The 19802-nt window shown below is 39.4% G+C and overlaps 1 protein-coding gene across 1 annotated transcript; it reads left to right on the top strand.

The window, feature by feature from the left end:
- Nucleotides 1-201: 201 nt before the first annotated feature.
- LOC117299065 (G-protein coupled receptor GRL101-like) lies at nt 202-19562 on the top strand. The gene is made up of 15 exons (XM_033782468.1): nt 202-424; nt 4346-4468; nt 7205-7330; nt 8462-8570; nt 9694-9798; nt 10407-10478; nt 10751-10822; nt 11000-11071; nt 12329-12400; nt 12800-12871; nt 13614-13685; nt 14627-14698; nt 15913-15990; nt 16929-17000; nt 17525-19562. Exons 1-15 carry the CDS (start codon nt 367-369, stop codon nt 18705-18707), a joined length of 2358 nt encoding a protein of 785 aa, XP_033638359.1. The 5' UTR covers nt 202-366; the 3' UTR covers nt 18708-19562.
- Nucleotides 19563-19802: the final 240 nt, after the last annotated feature.

The raw sequence follows: 19802 nt of genomic DNA, 5'->3' as shown, positions 1-19802 counted from the left end.
CCTCTGATCGGCACACTGCTTCATTAACAAAAGCTGTGAGCATGCAACAGCCGTTGGCAGACACCTTTCGGCAGATCCGTGACAAATGAAAATAATGTGGTCCCTCATGATTGACGAACTCTAATTCAGGGCTGAACAGGGAACGGAATAGAGCGAACGAGAAAGAAAGCTGGGGTTGACGGAAGGCTTGTTTGAAAGCCGACTTGTCGTCTGGGCGCGAAACGAAAAGCCCGCCTGCCACTTTGCACGAAGGCGCGGCCCAAGCCTCGGCACTTGGATGCACGACAGCACGGGGCAATCAAAGCAGGTTGAGGCAGTGAACGTCATAAGGTCTAATACGCGAACTTGTACTGTGTACAGTGGGAGATGGTACAAGAAATGCTGCCGGTATTAGTCATATTATTAGCTTTAGCTACAACCGTGGGTGAGTTCCCTCCATTTTGATTGTATATCTTCAAGAAATAATATGTTTGTTTCTCTACTTGGTCCCATCTGTAATGAAGACAGTGTTTTAGGATTTCACTTTGGTATGATAAATAAACAAAGAACACAGTTATAATTACATAAGTTATAGGCCATTAACTGGTTGCCTTGGATAAACGTAATCTGTATACCTTAGTGAACTGATAGTATTCAAATAAAAGCTATAATTTATACCCTTTGTGTCATAGGGTAATATATTAGCATCATTTATTTAAGACTTCCGCTGTAATTTTTTTCTTCTTCAAATAAGCCGACAAAGGGGTATTGTTATTTATAAACAGAAGTCTCCTTTTTGAAGAAATGGCTTAAACTTCAAGGGAAACCAAATTAATGACCTTTTACTTGAGGAGCTTCGTGCGATTACAAAGGATAACCCTTCAACTTAACAGTTCAATTTATCAGTATTCAGATTAGCAATACACTGTCATCTTTGTCCAGAAATATCCAGTTGTGCCTACTCGCTTGTGCTAAAAGGGTGTTTTTTTTTTCACCTAATCTGTTGCAAGCCGATTTGAAATGGCTTAAAAGAAAAACGTATCTTAAGTTAAGTCAAATATTATTAGCAATTTATTACCAAAGTGAACTCCGGTGAACTCAATCTTCCCAATAAATTGAGGAATTGCCGATTTAATCCATTTCCACCTATTTTAATATTGGTTCAAATTTATGGACCCAAGTAACCACAGTTTAGTGGGGAAAATGTTGTGGGGCACTTGATACTATTGGTAATTACTCAAAGTAATTGTTAGCATAAAAACTTACTTGGACGAGTTTTGGAGAGCTGTTAATAGCATGACACGTTTTGAGAAACGGCTCCTTCTGCATAACGTAGTTTTCGAGGGGAAAACAACAGAAATTTCTCACTTAAAATATTTGGTATCAATTCGAGACCTCAGCTCTGAGGTCTCGGATTCAAGTATCTGAAAGTTCACAACTTGTGAGATAAGCTTGATTTTCTTGGTCATGGTGAAGTTGGGTGACGGAAGGGGAAAAACGCATTATTAAATGACAATGCAATAAAACATAAGTTTCGATTATAAAGCACTAGGCAGCTTTGGTAATTGTTGCAAAGACCAGATAAATAAAATAACAAACCTTTGGAAGAAGTTGCAAGAGAATAATCGAAGAAGAAAAAAGCCCTTTGCACAATTAATTTGTGTTCTCTTATGCTTAAAAGGGCTTCAGGCCTGAAGTCTTTTGATTTGAAATGGCTTAAAAGAAAAACGTATCTTAAGTTAAGTCAAATATTATTAGCAATTTATTACCAAAGTGAACTCCGGTGAACTCAATCTTCCCAATAAATTGAGGAATTGCCGATTTAATCCATTTCCACCTATTTTAATATTGGTTCAAATTTATGGACCCAAGTAACCACAGTTTAGTGGGGAAAATGTTGTGGGGCACTTGATACTATTGGTAATTACTCAAAGTAATTGTTAGCATAAAAACTTACTTGGACGAGTTTTGGAGAGCTGTTAATAGCATGACACGTTTTGAGAAACGGCTCCTTCTGCATAACGTAGTTTTCGAGGGGAAAACAACAGAAATTTCTCACTTAAAATATTTGGTATCAATTCGAGACCTCAGCTCTGAGGTCTCGGATTCAAGTATCTGAAAGTTCACAACTTGTGAGATAAGCTTGATTTGTTCTTGCATTGTTCTCTCGCAACTTCGACGACCAATTGAGTTCAAAATTTCACAGGTTTAATGTTGTATTACGTTGAGAAATATGAGATGACTAGTCTTTGATAATTACTAAAGGTATTCAAACAGTCCAATGCTTTCTTTTCTTGGTCATGGTGAAGTTGGGTGACGGAAGGGGAAAAACGCATTATTAAATGACAATGCAATAAAACATAAGTTTCGATTATAAAGCACTAGGCAGCTTTGGTAATTGTTGCAAAGACCAGATAAATAAAATAACAAACCTTTGGAAGAAGTTGCAAGAGAATAATCGAAGAAGAAAAAAGCCCTTTGCACAATTAATTTGTGTTCTCTTATGCTTAAAAGGGCTTCAGGCCTGAAGTCTTTTGATATTTTTGAGCGGAAAGTTACCTTTTTTCTCAAAAACTACGTTGTATTTAGAGGGAGCCATTTCCCACAGTATTGTAAACTACCAACAGCTCTCCTTTGCTCGTTAACGAGTTAGTTGATTTTATGCTAACGATTATTTTGAGTCATTACCAATGTTCTTTAGCTCTAAAATGACCTGGAAATTATTTTGTATCCTGCTCCTCTCTCTAAAAGAACACTTCCGGGTCAACAATTAACAGAATTCCGGGTTCAGTGACCCATTTCTTGTTCAGACTGACAAATGGTTAAGCATGGGGGCCTTAATATGAATTGTACACGTTTCGATAAGTTTGACCCATGTTTGTGCCATCTTGACGCATTAAGCCCCGGGTAATTTTGACCCCTAAACGGGATCCGGAACCCGGTTTAATTGAACTCGGAAGTTTTAGCTAAGTATAAATAACCAACGTGTAGTGCTTTAGTAATACAACTAATAATATTCATAAATTTATACCATTCCCTTTAGACTTAGATATGAGTCATACAGTTAAAAACCGAAACAAAATTCCCCAAATAGCAACAGCTTAAAAATGGAATTTACATACTTGACAACCAATTAAAGTGTGGTACTATACGCTCGGCTCATATGTCTTCAAAGACTTTCCTTGAAATATTATTCCATGAAATGCTTTACTTTTGAGAAAACATTAAGACAATTATCAATTCTCGATATAGAGAATTTATTTTCAACACATGTCATGACACGGCGAAACGTGCGGAAACAAGGGTGGGTTTTCCCGTTATTTTCTCCCGACTCCGATGACCGATTGAGCCTAAATTTTCACAGATTTGTTTTTTATATAATTTATATAAGTTGCGATACACGAAGTGTGGGCCTTTGGCAGTGCTGTTTACCGATGTTGTGCGATTGCTTTAATGGAGCAATTAAGTTGATATTTAATTTAGTTTGATCAAGTAGGCCTAATGACAGACTGTAAATCCCTTTCTGTCAGTAAAGGTCCATTATTAGTAAGGCCTAGTATTGACTTCATAACGGCAAGTAGGCCCCTGGGACTATTGAAAGCCCCATGTCAACACACTCACTTATTGCAGATGACAATCTGTTTAGTGTGTACACATTATTATCTAAAACAAAAATCAACAGTTGACAGTGAACACACTAATAACTCATCGGTTCACCTTTTGTTCAAGAAATATTAAGCCAGTACAATTGGCGGGCCTTTTATTTATGTTTGAGGTATAGATTAACCTTGCATTTTCAGAAAAAAAAAAAAAAAAAAAAACGTTAATCATGAAATGCAGTATAGTATAAAGTTTGCTTTTAGTAAAAGAGTGTAGTTGCTTCAATAGAGTTGTATTTTTATTCGATTTGTTTTCACAATACGATGTTGATAAACGTTACACTGAAATAACTGGGGGGGGGGGGGGTAGGGGGTTACAACGACACCATACAGGCCTGTAGGATATAATAACCGAGAGTAAGTCGAAATTAACTTGATGGATGTTAAATTCACACCCTTGTGTTGGCAGAAATTAGTGCTATTTGAACATCCTGGTGTAGGCTATAAATATCATTGGGTCGATATATCCCCAAAGATAACCCTTATCCGGCATTGTGATACAAGTGCTGTACATGGATTTAATTAATATGCAAAATGTTTATCTTAACAATAATACATTATTATGCATTTGAAATGGGGTACCGAGGTGTGTTCTAAAACAGACCGCCAAGTAGCTTGCATTCCAATCGTAGGAGTCGGTATAATGCTTCCCTGTTCCGAATTCGTATTAACTATCTGCGTTATGCTTTGTCCAATGTCTTTTGCAGAGAGTGTATTTTGTACAGCCAATAACTACCCCTGCTTGGGATCGGCAAAGCACTGTATCCCGCCCGGGCTGGTCTGTAACGATGCCAAAGACTGCCCATTGGGAGACGACGAGTTTTTCTGTAGTAAGTAGGACATTTTTTATGTTCATATTTTGTATCCTTCAAATATTTAATTAAACTAATCATAATAATAATAATATATAGCTTGTATATACAAAAACAACGGCAACAAAAACAACAACAACAACAACAACAACAACAACAACAACAACAACAACAACAACAACAACAACAACAACAACAACAACAACAACAACAACAACAACAACAACAACAACAACAACAACAACAACAACAACAACAACAACATCAAGAACAGCAACAGCAACAACAATAACAATAACAACGACAACAACAACAACAGCAGCAACATAAAGATAAACAAAAACAGAAACAACAAACATGCAAGCAATCAATCAAACAAACAAAAAACAAACAAACAAACAAACAAACAAACAAACAAACAAACAGACAATCAAACAAACGAACAAACAAACATACAATCAAACAAACAAACAAACATCTAAGATGCACCAAATCACAGACACTAATGTGCAAACTTATTCAAAAGAATCAATTAATACACACTATAGGGAAACCGACTGTGAACATTTCAAATAACTTTGAGTGGAACAAATTTGCCCAAACCTAACACGAAAAGGTTATCATACTATTTTAATGAAGATGTTTGTAGCAGATGGTCGTGTAGTGATACGCGATAGGGAAGCATAGAAACTAACACGGCATGGTTGTAAATCATAGCAGATAATTAATTAATTATTTACTCCAATTTCATATTGAAATATTATTCTGTCCATCGAATAAAAATATTTGTGCCTTAAATCACGCCATCTTGTCTCCCATTGATATCAATGTTACCAAACCGAGGCAGGAAGAACAATTTAGTTTGGTTCCTAATTGCAAAATGGTTATCAGCTTTCATTATTGTTGTTCGATACAAGGAACATGACCAAGATGGAGACAGGATGATTAAGATATAAATAGGTGGCACGCTCGACTTAGATTGCAATGCGGTCCAGGTGGTCGTGTTCCCCGCCTTCAACATTAGGCAAGGTTGCTGGTTAACATGATGTAAAAAGGGGTATCATTCTGTTGTCAGCCAGGATTTCAAAGAGGGCGCTATCAGAAGAAGTTTATACATAGTTCGCCATTGCGTTGGGGGGGGGGGGGCAGATTCTTCGGGGATGTAACCTGCAATACCAGTTCAGTCGATCGCTTCCACTTGTGTTTTTTCCAGTCATCTTCACTTGTTTTAGTTATTACCACTGATGACCTTGAGTCCCAGATGTTCTTCACTTTTATGCATCATTGCTCAGGCGAGCTGTTTCATCTGTATCCAGAGTATTTTAATTTGTTTCGTTTTCCGCGAAGACGGGAATGGGAAACGGAAATTCATTCAGATGAATTCTGTTTAAAGTGATGATAAGACTTAATTTTTCTTTTTTTTCCCCCTTTTATTTCTGCATAGTTGGGTTAACAATCTATTAAGGTTTGCGGTAAAGACCATGCAGATTGAATATTGCGCTTTGAGTTGTAGTGGTTTTGGAAAGAACCGGATGTGTGTGGCAACATTGACATTTCGATCACGCTCTGATTGTTTTCTCGAAGTCAGAACATGCGAGTCGAAACGTCGAGTTATTTACATCACCGGCTTATTTAGGAATAACTGCAGCCCGTGAAGAGTAACCCGCAATTTTACTAGAAAAGCTGATACTTTGTCAGATATTTTGTGCACGTACTTTACTTATATGCAATGATGGCTCTTAGGGTGTCATATTCTTCTCTAACTCGAAATACAGGTTTGTATTTTATTTGCACAGATGGGATTTACTAGGGGGTGCCTTAACACGTGAGTGTTCTGGAAAGTACCGTTGGTTAAAACGACTCAACGCTTCGATCAGCATGATCTGATTGTCTTCAGGACAAGGCGATAAAAGCAAACTGATCAAAACGTTAACCTACGTTAACCTACGGTTCTTTTCTGAACACTGAAAAGAGAAAGACAAGGGCAATATTTAATCTGCAGGCTCTTACCGCAAACATCATTAGACTGTATCCCAAACAAGCACCAAATTCATTTGAGTGAATTTCCGTTTAGCATTCCCGCCTTCGCAGAAAACGGAACTAATTAAAATACTTCGGATACGATGAAACAGATCACCTGAGCAAAGGTGCGTAACGTAAAGAGCATAGGGAATCGAGGACATGTACATAAGTGGTATTAATAAAAACAAATAAAAGTAATCCTTTCTTAGTTAGTATTCAACCACACAACCACACAGCCCCACAAAGTTTCAAATCCCACTTTTGTGTCGACTTTATAAGTAGTGAACTTTAAGTTAAAACCAATCTCTCCAAAATGTGTATTGTTGGTATAAACTCGATACGTTACAATGCGCGCAAGCATCTGTTGCTCGCCCGACGATGTATATACATCTGGATCCAGCGAAATATGGATTAAAAGATAATAGAGAAAAACGCATTATGTTTGTGAACAAAAACTTTAAACCGTCTTCACACTATGTTTTATCCCCGTGTAATACACAGCCCTTGGGAGTCCCCGGGAGTTGGACCCCACCTATAGGCCCCCTATCCACAGAGTTCCGGTCGCTCATTTCAAGAATACACCGGGGTTGCCGCTTTACCCCTTGCTGTATCTCTATACAACATCATACATATATTAAAATACATATTACTATATTTACACAGCCAAATCAATTAGATTAAATAGTTAATTATTGTGTTTATTTATGTATTGTTTAATTTCCACTTGTGTAGAGATACCGGACAACGACTCATGTTCGTTACCGTTCCCCTGTCCGACTTCTAACACATGCACCAACTTCACCTCAGTTTGCGACGGGAGCGACGACTGCCCTGGTCGTGGGGACGAGCTTGGATGTGGTATGTACAACCATGAAAGTAGAATTTGAACTTTTCGCAAAACCCATTGCGCGAGCGCTAACTGTTAAATCGGGTGCATGTTGGTCTACATAAGGATCAATTAATTTGATCACTAGCTAGACCAGCATGCACCTTCCAAGCAACGCGCGCCTAAGTATTTTCAATTCTATGCGGTACAACAAAATCAAGTATCTATTAATAATAATAATGACACACTCTTGTAAAGCGCATTTTACAATATCAGTATCAATGCACTTTACATTAATCCCCTGGTAATTGGGCCAATGACATCCCTGTTATCTTTCTCAGCTCCCCCCGAGCTGCCGTGGCGCTCCGAAGGCTTCTCATTCACAATATCAACCTCTACCCTCACAGGTACCCATTTATTCCCCTGGGTGAAGAGAAGCAATTATAGTAAAGTATCTTGCTCAAGGACACAAGTGTCACGACCAGGACTCGAACCCACACTCAACTTGAATTCAATGCTCTTAACCACTCGGCCATGACACTCCACAATTCTAATAATGCACCAACAAATCATTTTCTTGCTTTGAATTACATGAACGTGTTTTCTTAGGGAAACAAATTTAGCATCTAAGCAATTATACAGCCATAAACAGTACTTAAACTTTGGTGTCATGGATTTTGTGAACCAGTAATGTATGGGGTGGTCAATAGACCTACATATGTCAATAGTAATCAATACATTTTCGAACACAGTTCTGAGGAAATTCTCAAATAATATTGTCCGTTAGTTTTAAACTCCATCAACTGATTACAAAAATGGCTCTCTAAATAAACCGTGTTTTTTTTTTGTTTTTTATTATTTTATTTATTTTATAGGAAAACAGTTAATTGTGTTTCTTTACTCTGAAACATGTCTCTCTAAAAATTAATATGAACTTTATTGTTGGAATAACGTTGTAATCAAATGACATCCACCACCTAGTTGTAGCAACACAAGTTGGGAATAAGGGGCGAAGTAATGATTCTGGGTGGATTTCACAAAGAGCTTGAGTTGGGACGAGTAAACTCGACCTAACTAAGGGACTAGCCACACGTTGTTAACATCTCCTAGGACTTCTCCTAAGTTAGGACTAGTACTTACTCTTTGATGGTGTATTTCCGCAGATCTACCATGCCCAGCTCAGTGTATGTGCGGTGGGTATATAGTCTTCTGCGTCAATGCTCCATGGAACGCAGCATCGGCAAGCTGGGTATCCAGAGAAACTATCAATCTGTGAGTAGGTCAAAACTAACATTAGTTTCCTTTTCCTTGTTTGTTGGTCTTGGGGTGTTTGTTTGTTTGTTTATTTGTTTCTCTGCCTGCCTGCCTGCCTACCTGCCTGCCTACGTGCCTACCTGCCTGCGTGCTTGCTAGCTTGCTCGCCAGCTTGCTTGCTAGCTTGCTGGCTTGCTTGCTTGCCTGCTTGCTTGCTTGCTCGCCAGCTTGCTTGCTAGCTTGCTGGCTTGCTTGCTTGCTAGCTTGCTCGCCAGCTTGCTTGCTAGCTTGCTGGCTTGCTTGCTTGCTAGCTTGCTCGCCAGCTTGCTTGCTAGCTTGCTGGCTTGCTTGCTTGCTAGCTTGCTCGCCAGCTTGCTTGCTAGCTTGCTGGCTTGCTTGCTTGCTAGCTTGCTCGCCAGCTTGCTTGCTAGCTTGCTGGCTTGCTTGCTTGCTAGCTTGCTCGCCAGCTTGCTTGCTAGCTTGCTGGCTTGCTTGCTTGCTAGCTTGCTGGCTTGCTTGCTCGCCAGCTTGCTTGCTAGCTTGCTGGCTTGCTTGCTCGCTTGCTTGCTCGCCAGCTTGCTTGCTAGCTTGCTGGCTTGCTTGCTCGCTTGCTTGCTCGCCAGCTTGCTTGCTAGCTTGCTGGCTTGCTTGCTCGCTTGCTTGCTCGCCAGCTTGCTTGCTGGCTTGCTTGCTCGCTTGCTTGCTCGCCAGCTTGCTTGCTAGCTTGCTGGCTTGCTTGCTCGCTTGCTTGCTCGCCAGCTTGCTTGCTAGCTTGCTGGCTTGCTTGCTCGCTTGCTTGCTCGCCAGCTTGCTTGCTAGCTTGCTGGCTTGCTTGCTCGCCAGCTTGCTTGCTAGCTTGCTTGCTAGCTTGCTCGCCAGCTTGCTTGCTAGCTTGCTGGCTTGCTTGCTCGCTTGCTTGCTCGCTTGCTTGCTTGCTTGCCTGCTTGCTTGACGTGATTTTCTTCAAATTTTTGAAGAACACAATGTTTACAAATAATGTCCCAGTACAACACTTTCACCGGGTTTTGTTTGGCAAGAAAGCTTAAGAACAAAGACTAACAAGTTTCACGAGGACTTGTTCTTCCATGAGAAAATTCTGACCTAGAGTCTTTCCCTTTTTACTTTATGTATTTTGATGCAGGTTGGCAGTGAACCTTCAAGGAGATAATTCTACCAGTACTCATAACAATTCAGTACAAGATGTCCTTCATTTGGATTTTAGCGAGTTCAAAAATCTTAAAATTCTGTAAGTTTAAGTCAACTTTGTTCATTATGTACTTCTTCGGCTTTAGTTTTTTTAAATGTCAATCATAGAATTGGCAATCTCTTCACAACGATGGCGAGATCACACCCACAAATTTAATTGAACGTTGGTCAGAAAGTAAGCAGTTTCCATTTAACAAGTAGTAATCAATTTTGGCAAATAGTAACCCGAACTGCTGCAAAGGCTTTTAGCGAGGAAGTTTCTTTCTTAAAGTAAAACGCAAACTTTTCGAAAGCACGGATTGTGTTCCAGGCTTCTTATGCACCTGTTCTTTTCAAAGCGTGTATTTGTGGCACAGGGATTCAAGCGTGTAAGACCCCGGGACTTTAGCCTGAGCCTATAAGGCCATCCCCAGTTTCGAAAAGGCATAATGTCACAAATCCACAGCTAATGTAACGTTTCACAAGCTGAACTATGGACAGCCGTTGAGGCAAAACATACAAAGTATGAATAAAACAATTAAAAAGCTAGAATATAGAAAGGTTTGCGGTAACACCATGTAATGACTACCTCTTAAAAAGCTAACAATATAATAATTTACGTATCGATGAAGTGGCAATAAAAATTATTGTTTTCTGTTGTTTTGACAGGAGCTTCATAGAGAATAGGATTAGTCGTCTCCAGTCAGATTCCTTTGTGGGGCTGAATTATGTGCACACTTTGTAAGTATTCTTGACCCAGACATTATAACTTTTTAACAAAGTGTCGTTTTACAAAAAACATATCTTAAGGCACTGGAAACTTTTGGCAAATACTCAAGAGAAAACACGAAGAAGAAAAAAAAGAAAAAAAAATAGACAACCGAGATCGCCGGAGGCCATAGAAGAGGCAGTTCGATTTCTATTTTCGCAGAAGGTACCAATCACCGCAATGATGTTCGTTGCGGGTACCTTGATTGATGCATCTATTAATATTCATAGTTTTTTTTTTCCAGGATTGCTTATGATAACCAAATAGCCACAATCCAGCCACTGACGTTCAAAGACATGAAACAGCTCCGGGATTTGTAAGTTTGAACATTGGAAATCGTTCGTTTAAGATGAAAGACAAAATAGAAAAACACAAACAACAAGTCGGTTAATAAAGTTTGGTTCTTGCATGCACTGTTGGGTATGGTTATACCCTAATTATTACTTATTAATGATTTTAGCTCATTCATTATTCCGTTGTTCCTTGCACTCAGATATCTTTCAGAAAACTTGATCACGGATCTACTTGTCGGTGCATTTTCAGGACTGAAAAACCTGGAGAAACTGTAAGTTGGACAGTTAATGTATTAATCTGAGGCGATTGAGAGATTTGTCAGCGCAGACATTATTATCAAAGCTAGTGACGTCACATAAAAACAGAAACAATCCAACTCGTATAGTGTACGTACACCATAACTAGGGCCTACCTTTTATCGTATACATACACAACAGTTGTAGTGTACGTACACGAACGTTATACATGCACGATAAATTAACAATGGTTGCCATAAATTAACATGAAATTTCCACGGGTGTACATTGCCCCCCCCCCCCCCCCCCCCACTATTAGCCTTATCGCCAATGCAGCACTGGGCGTCCTTTATGTCATTGATATCACTTGCACCAATGTAGGGAGCAGTTATATACACAGAACGGGTGGCAGAGTTAAGTCAAAACGTATATAAAGGTGTTATGTAGCCTATAGGCTACATCACGATAAACACCGTGCACGTACCTTGTAGGTATCGCCATTCCGTAGCCGTAACTGGATAGCCATCATCAAGATTCAAAGTAGTTATCGTATAATACACGATAACTGTAGTGTACATGCACACACATTGGTGTTTATGCGTACATCATATAATTATACGTAATCGTTACGTACATGGCAGTCATTTTGTTTGGCAAACATGTTCGTATAAGTAGGGTATACACGCTAAGAGTAGTAAGCACGCTGCTCGCTCATGTCAACATAACTGTCATTGCTTGTTGACGTAGTTCTGAGTGTGTGTACATTTTTTTTTAAACACTGCAATTTTATAATTTCATAAGTCTGCTGCCACCAAGCGTGGCCAAAAAGTCTCAACATTTTAATTTTAAATTTCAGTTTCAATGCATAAGAAGACCTCAGACATGTCCGTAATAGAGTGTCATGGCCGAGTGGTTAAGAGCATCGAATTCAAGTTCTGGTGCGTTTTCACCGGAGTGTGGGTTCGAATCCCGGTCGTGACACTTGTGTCCTTGAGCAAGATGCTATACTATAATTGCTTCTCTTCACCCAGGGGAATAAATGGGTACATGCGAGGGTAGAGGTTGATATTGTGAATGAAAAAGCCTTTGGAGCGATATAAACTGTTGCCCAGGTTGTATACTCCCAAGGGAGCGGAGAAACATTAAAAAGGGATGTTATTGGCCCTATGACAGGGCACTAATGTAAAGCGCTTACAGAATTAAGAGATAGTTATTAGGCGCTATATAAATCGAAAGTTATTATTATTATTAATACTTGTTTTTATGAAACATTTTTACTCCTTATTTCCCAGACATTTACAGGAGAATCGAGTGAGTTTATTACCAGCGGATGTATTCGTAGATCTCAGTTCCCTTCAGCTGTTGTAAGTACACAGTTAAAGCTATCTTATTGGCTGTTTCTTTCCAAAGTCGAATCAAAAGCTTCATAGTGATTTGTATTCGTAAAATACTTCGCCAAAACGAATACTTAACCCAAACAAATAATATCAGTTGGCTAAAACACATCTACACCGTAAGGTTTTGCTCAATTAATTGTATAAGCAAATCTGCACATTGAAGCAATTTGGCTAGCAATGGTTTCCCATTAATGTGGTCTCTGTTTGGGTCCCACTTTAAAACAAAATGGATTCTTCCTCAGCGTTGTTGATACCCCCGGGTATAAACAATTATTGAACATTTCTTCAACGTTACCATTGATTTTTACTGTTTAGTCACTTACCTAAAATTGGTTCATTTAGTAATCTCTTTCCGGTGTGTTTTAGGAATCTGATAAATAACACCATTGTAGAAATCAAGCACGGTGCGTTTCGGGGTCTAAGAAGCCTTCAACATCTGTGAGTAAAGTTTCACTGTTTTATTTTTAATTCTGTTTTATTTGTTGATGTTGTCGTTGTTGTCGTTGTTGTTGTCGTTGTTGTTGTCGTTGTCGTTGTCGTTATAGATGTCGTTGTCGTTGTTGTTGTCATTGTCGTTGTCGTTGTCGTTGTTGTTGTTGTTGTCATTGTCGTTGTTGTCGTTGTCGTTGTCGTTGTCGTTGTCGTTTTCGTTGTTTTTGCAGTTGTCATTGTCGTTGTCGTTGTTGTTGTTGTTGTTGTTGTTGTTTTTGTTGTTTTTGTTGTTGTTGTTGTTGTTGTTGTTGTTGTTGTTGTTGTTGTTGTTATTGTTGTTGTTGTTTTTGTCGCCATAAAGTCACCATAACCCGTACTTGTCTCATTTGGATGACAGAAACAATGAATGAATTAAGCGAGCGATATACATAGATTGCTTCTCTCAGACCTCGTCCTATAGGGATTATGTTGTTATTGGAAACACAGCGCCAAAACGTGCACACTGCTCAAACAAAGAGATGACGCTGCCCAAACCGGAGCTGGAGCCCATGCCGGATCTTAGAAAAGGCACCAGGAATAATCTTCAAATCTTTGAGGAAAGCTGCTGCCAAACTATTTCACACCCAATTCTCATTTTGGTTACATTGATTTTTAGGTTTGAAATCAAAAATTGTGTGTTCACAATTGTACACATAATTGCCATTAGGAATGGTGTTAAACTTTTAACTGAAACAATTGTTTTCTTCAGATTTTTGGGGCAGAACAAGATTAAAGAGTTGGTGCCAGGTGTATTTCAGCCGCTCAGACAGTTGCAGACACTGTAAGTGATGAATGACGTCTTAGAGGACGTAGAGATTGACGTCACAAGTGACAATCATGTTTAGAGTCCCTTTCTTAAGTGACAAAAGTCCAGCGAAAGAGACCCAAAACCCACACTCCGACAACACAAGGATCGAAATTCATAAAACTGTTTAACACTTAGAAATGCATTTCACAGACAATCAGAATCAACATACCAGCCCAAATACCAACACGTACATGTATCGTGGACTGGTTCCCTGCAAATTGGTGCCACACACCTACAACATATCAGGGTCTAACTCGGAAGGATAGGCACTGGTGGATGCGTCCAAACCAAAAAAACAACAACAACAATATCATACAGTGTAAAACAAATATATATATTAAAACAACAAAATCTCTAAATATAATTTAGGAAGGCCTTTACACTGTAAAAACAAGTTCTAAACACCATATGAACACTTTCCTGTCACAGATTTCGAATGCGTCAACGGGTTAAGGTTAAACACGTAAAAGTGTATAGGGTCCCATGAGTTGTGTTCTTAAGCAGTTGTTTTCGCCTATTTTCTTAGTAAAGCCACATACAAAATCAAACTTAAACACGTGTGTTTAGAAACATGTACGGCACACCTTTACAGCGCTTCCTAAACACATTCTGAACACAATGTAAACGACTGACGCGTCAAACAAAAAACGTATAATGCCTTTACTAAGAAAATGGGCGAAAACCACAACTCATGGGCCCTATACACCGTTACGTGTTTAACCAAAACCCTTTGATGCGTTCGAAATCTGTTGCACGAAAGTGTTAGTTTTTAAACCTAAACACTAGTTTTTATAGTGTACCGAATATTAATGAGGCCGACGCTCTGGTTTCTGCCACATATATTTTACTGAGTGAACCTTTACAATTTTAATTGTGTTAATGATTGCACCTTTCTATGTTTTGATACATGACAGCCATCTTGACGGGAACCGAATTACCTTTCTGGCGAACCATTCATTTATTGGATTATTCAGACTTCAGTACCTGTAAGTAAATTAGTTTTAAGATACTTTTGAAAAACTCACAGTCAATCATTAGGGACGTTACGAGAGCAAAAACGTGAACGTGAACGTGAACGTCAGAAAATTGTGTCGTTTCTAGGTGACGTCACCACTTTGGTCTTATTTCATGCTCACGAATGACGTCTGCACGTACGAACCCGACGTGAGAAATCGTAACTTCACTTATTCTTAAAACGTGATTGTTATACACCAAATGTTTTTGACGTTCGCGTTCAAGTTTTTGCTCGAATGACGTGCAGCTAAACCTCCCTAATATGTAGTACTTTAAATTTGTAAGTACATTATTAAAAATCCCCATCCGATTGTGTTACAGTATAAAGTTGTGGTGGGTTAAAACATGTTGTGTTTAGCCTACAAGCTTTATAAGAAGTTTCTGATGGCTTAAAAACAGTTTCTGGTCAGAGTTTACCCGGATCCGGTCCCCGTGTGCCTGATCCATTCTGGATCAATGTGACCAAAAAATGAGTCGGACTGACGCAAAATCAAAGTTTAAAGGCGCTGCAGCCAATTCTCACGAAATTCTAGGATTAATCGTCCCATAGGAAGGGTCCAAAGCGCTCAACGTCTAAAAGAAACTTAACTCGTTCTAAGTAAAGTTAGGAAGAATTAGTTGAAATCGACCGCTGGGCTCATTTGAAAGTGTGTTGTTTAATGTTACAGACACTGGACACTATTGGTATTTGTCAAAGTCCAGTCTTCTCACTTGGTGTATCTCAACATATACATATTATCATAACAAACCTGTGAAAATTTGAGCTCAATCGGTCGTCGAAGTTGCGAGATAATAATGAAAGAAAAAACACCCTTGTCAGGCGAAGTTGTGTGCGTTCAGATGCTTGATTTCGAGACCTCGAATTCTAAATCTGAGGTCTCGAAATAAAAATCGTGGAAAATGTTTTCTTTCTCAAAAACTACCCCAGTTCAGAGAGAGCCGTTCCTACTCACACTATTACCCTCTCCCCATTACTCGTTACCAAGTAAGATCTTATGCTAACAAATATTTCGAGTAAGTACCAATAGTGTCCACTACCTTTAAGATGCAAAGGGTAATCTGATTGCAGATAATGGTGGCGTAAACGTGTATCTGCACCATATTATCTATACACAATTTGGGGGGGGGGGGGGGGGAAACAGTAAAAAAAAATCTTCAGTTTTCCCATTTTTGTTTTGCATTGCAGAGACATATCTGAAAATCCATTGACTGTAATAGGACAAGGTTCTTTCATTGGACTTTCCAGTATCCATGAGTTGTATATGTAAGTACATTTGTATTTAAATACTAATGATTAATATTTCGTGATTTCCTGATGAGGAAAACCGTATAGTGCTTGAAAAATGAAACACAAAGGTGGAATTCTGCACTCTTCTCCTTCTTCTTTGTCTTCCCTTTCTAGTGCACCCTTCATAATTGAAGATAGTCGCACTATCACACACTCAAGTGTGTAACTGTACTTGGGATTGACGTGAGTTGATAGTTGTAATAACAACACACGGGACCTACAGCTTTACGTCCCATCCGAAGGACGAATCAGTGGTTAATTGTCTTGCTTAAGGACACAAGTGTCACGACTCCCGAACCCACACTCCCTTGAACAGGTCAGAGATTGAGTTCGGTGGCCACGATAATGTTCTTTACACTACAAATCATACGTGTAAATATATGTGCACTTGTCATAATTATCTATATTCGCGATTCGGCGTTTGGGCGGCCGCCATGTTTTAATGTTTATTAATCATAAATGTTAATACACGGAACCCGGATTAATGTCCCATCCGAAGGACAAAGCAATTATCTTTCTCAGGGACACAAGAACCAGGATGGGGATTCAAACCCACACTCTGCTCGTCAGCAGACTCCAATCAATCGATCAACCAATCAATCAATCAACCAACCATTAGTTAAATTTATCGTAAAACAGTCATTGCTCGTAGCGCCGTACAGTAGCCTTTGGAAAAACAAATTAAGCAAAGTTTTGAAATTTGCTAATGAAGTAGATTGCTTGATGTTCTGAGGAAGATGGTCCCACATCCTTGGGCTGCGATAGAAAATGCACGATTTCCCCGAATCGTGTAGGAACAGGAAGGCAGATTTCTGACAGGTTCTTTGATGGACAATAAGTCAATGGGGTATGAATAACGGGAAACAGGTTTCTATCTTATATTAACTGGATTCTGATATCGCCTTTAATCTAAGGGTCACAATGGATGTCGAGGTGATTGACTGGGGTCTGGATATGTTCCACGGTCTAGAATCACTACACTCGTTGTAAGTAACTTTGTATTTTCCCCTCTATGATGTTACCATCTAAAACTCTAGACACGGTGCAGTTGTTTACTACGAATTACACATAAGTGTTCCGCATCGCTCGAGCCCATCGGTCTCATAGACCTTTATCGCGGTACAGCCATCTTGAATTTCTCCCATTGATATCATCAATGTCACCCAACCGAGGCTCGAAGAAAAAGAAAGAAAAAAAAAACTCTGGGGTGGATTTCACAAAGAGTTAGGACTAGTCTTATCTCAAGTTAGGACCAGTTAATACTCGTCCTAACTAAGGACTATCCATGCAATTTGTATCCCTAACTCTTTGTGAAATCGACCCCGGGTTCCTAATTGCAAGATGATTATTAACAGTCATTATTGTTATTCGATACGAGGAACATCACCAAGATGGAGGCAGCATGGTAAAGGTTTACATCGGATGGTTAGCTGATTAGCTTTCAAACAACTCTTAATCAGGATTTTGTTTTAACTCAAAACACTTACCTTGTTTTCTCTTTGAAAAACAGCACTGCGGATGATCACCGTTTTTGCTGCTTACTGAATACCAGTACTGAGTGTCAAACACCGCCCTCACCGTTCGCTACCTGTGAGGGTCTCTTGCGTCAGATGGTTCTGCGCATGTTCATTTGGATCCTTGGACTCAGTGCCGTGGTTGGGAATATCATTGTCATCATATGGCGGTTCAGAGAGAGGAAACACGTGTCACAAAATAAGATTCAAATTCTTCTAATAATGAATCTGGCCATTTCTGATCTGCTCATGGGGGTCTACATGATTATGATCGGCAGCGCGGATGGCTATTTCGGGCAGGACTACTTCCTGTACGCAACTGAGTGGCGTTCGTCGGCGATATGCAAAACGGCTGGGATCATCTCTGTATTAGCGAGCGTGGCATCCATGTTGATTGTTACCGTGATCAGCGTGGATAGGTTTCTATGCGTAGTGTTCCCCTTCGGTAGCTTTCGGCTTGGGGTAGCCTCCGCTCGTGTCACTGTTGTGGTAGTATGGGTTGTATCGGCGTTCTTGAGTCTACTGCCGAACATCATCGAGAAGTACGTAAAGGGTTTCTACGGCTTGTCAGACGTCTGTGTTGGTCTGCCATTGGCCACTAAGTCAGACTATAAAGCCTCTTGGCACGAGACTGAAGACGTTATGTACACGTTCAGCTTCGATGAACTGGGTGAGAAGACCCCAGCATCCTACTACGCAATCTTCCTCTTCATCGTCGTCAGCCTAGTGTGCTTCTTAGTCATCCTGGCAAGCTACATCGGCATTTTCGTCTCCGTGAGACATTCCTCGAAGGGCGCCACCAGGCAACAGGCACGCGACGAAGAAGTCAAGATGGCCATCAAGATGGCTCTAATCGTAGGAACCGACTTTGCTTGCTGGATGCCGATCATCATCATGGGACTGCTGTCGCAGACTGGAGCTGTGACAATCCCCGTAGAAACGTACGCATGGACGATGGTCTTTGTACTACCAATAAACTCTTCCATTAACCCTTATCTATACACAATATCAACTCTAATGGCTAGACGACTAAAAGGTTCTAGAAAGGGTAGCTCCCAGATGATGGTTCCACTTTCTTCTGCTGGTAAAAACAGTAATCCTCCTGTCTCTGATTGTGTAGAGGCTTCGACCAATGTCCACAGCTGTGATCAGAAAACACCGATAATACAAAAGGCCTGAGGTACAAGTTTACGGAGTGTGACCACTGTGGGTTTTATTTCGGAGGTGGGATCAGATTAACCTTTCGGGAGTAAGACATAAAAAAAACAATATAACCCCATATTGCAAATTTGTTGACATGATGGTTGCCAAGCTGTTGAAAGAGTACTTGTGAGGACAATACAAAATGTAGGAAAAACTAAGGAAAAGAGGAACTTATATTATAAAAGGAAACCAAGATTGAAATTGCTGGTAAAACCACTTGAATAACTCTTTTGGAGAAGTTAGGCTCTATGAAAAACAGTTTGTTTCCTTGCTCGTCTTATTCAATGGAAGCAATTTTGTTTCCTGTTTGAGTACTTGTTGAACTTCAAACAAATGAACTTTAAAAACATTCCAAGTAGGCCTAAAACGCTTTAACTTTCACAATTCTGCAACTCGGCTAAATGTATTCGTCGTTTATAATTTACAGAGTCACTTCAACCAATTTATTGTATATCTAGTCATATAAACTAGTAATCTCGGCAATAGCAATTGCTAGAAGTGATTTGGTTTGCAGTATTTAATAACGTATGTAGTAGTAGACGTGGTTACACGTGTGCGCAAATTACAGAGGGGCTCAGTCAAACCCAATTTCCAATAAATAAAGTCCTTATAAAAGTAGAGGAATACTACAAGTGTCTATAACTTATATAACTATAGCTCAAACTATTTTGTTATCATTTTGAGTGCGATATCATCGTTCAATAACAACCAATGAAGTCACATCTCAACGTATGCTTTTTTCTTGTTTTTCCTGAATGTTTATAACTTTTAATCAAACGGCACTGAGTTTGACCAATAAACTGATACAGAACCTGATCTCTGAAATGTAAATGTTGTTGATATGATTTCTGAGGGCTGAGTATTATTTTTCGTTTTGGTTTTAGCTGCTGATTTTTTCTTTCTTGTTAGTAACTAAGCCGCCACTCTGGAATTCGAAGTTAAAAGGGGAAACTTAAATATAATATTGTTTTAAACTCCATGAAATACATTTTTAAAAGGGTAAATAATCATCTTGCATATTGTATCACCCCTGCGGTATAATAAAATCGTCCAAGTGCGTTGAAAGACAAC

The sequence above is a fragment of the Asterias rubens genome, chromosome 14 (genome assembly GCF_902459465.1).
Source record: "Asterias rubens chromosome 14, eAstRub1.3, whole genome shotgun sequence".
NCBI lineage: Eukaryota > Metazoa > Echinodermata > Asteroidea > Forcipulatida > Asteriidae > Asterias > Asterias rubens.
Note: the sequence above shows the minus strand (reverse complement) of the source record. Positions and strands in the feature narration are given on the sequence as shown.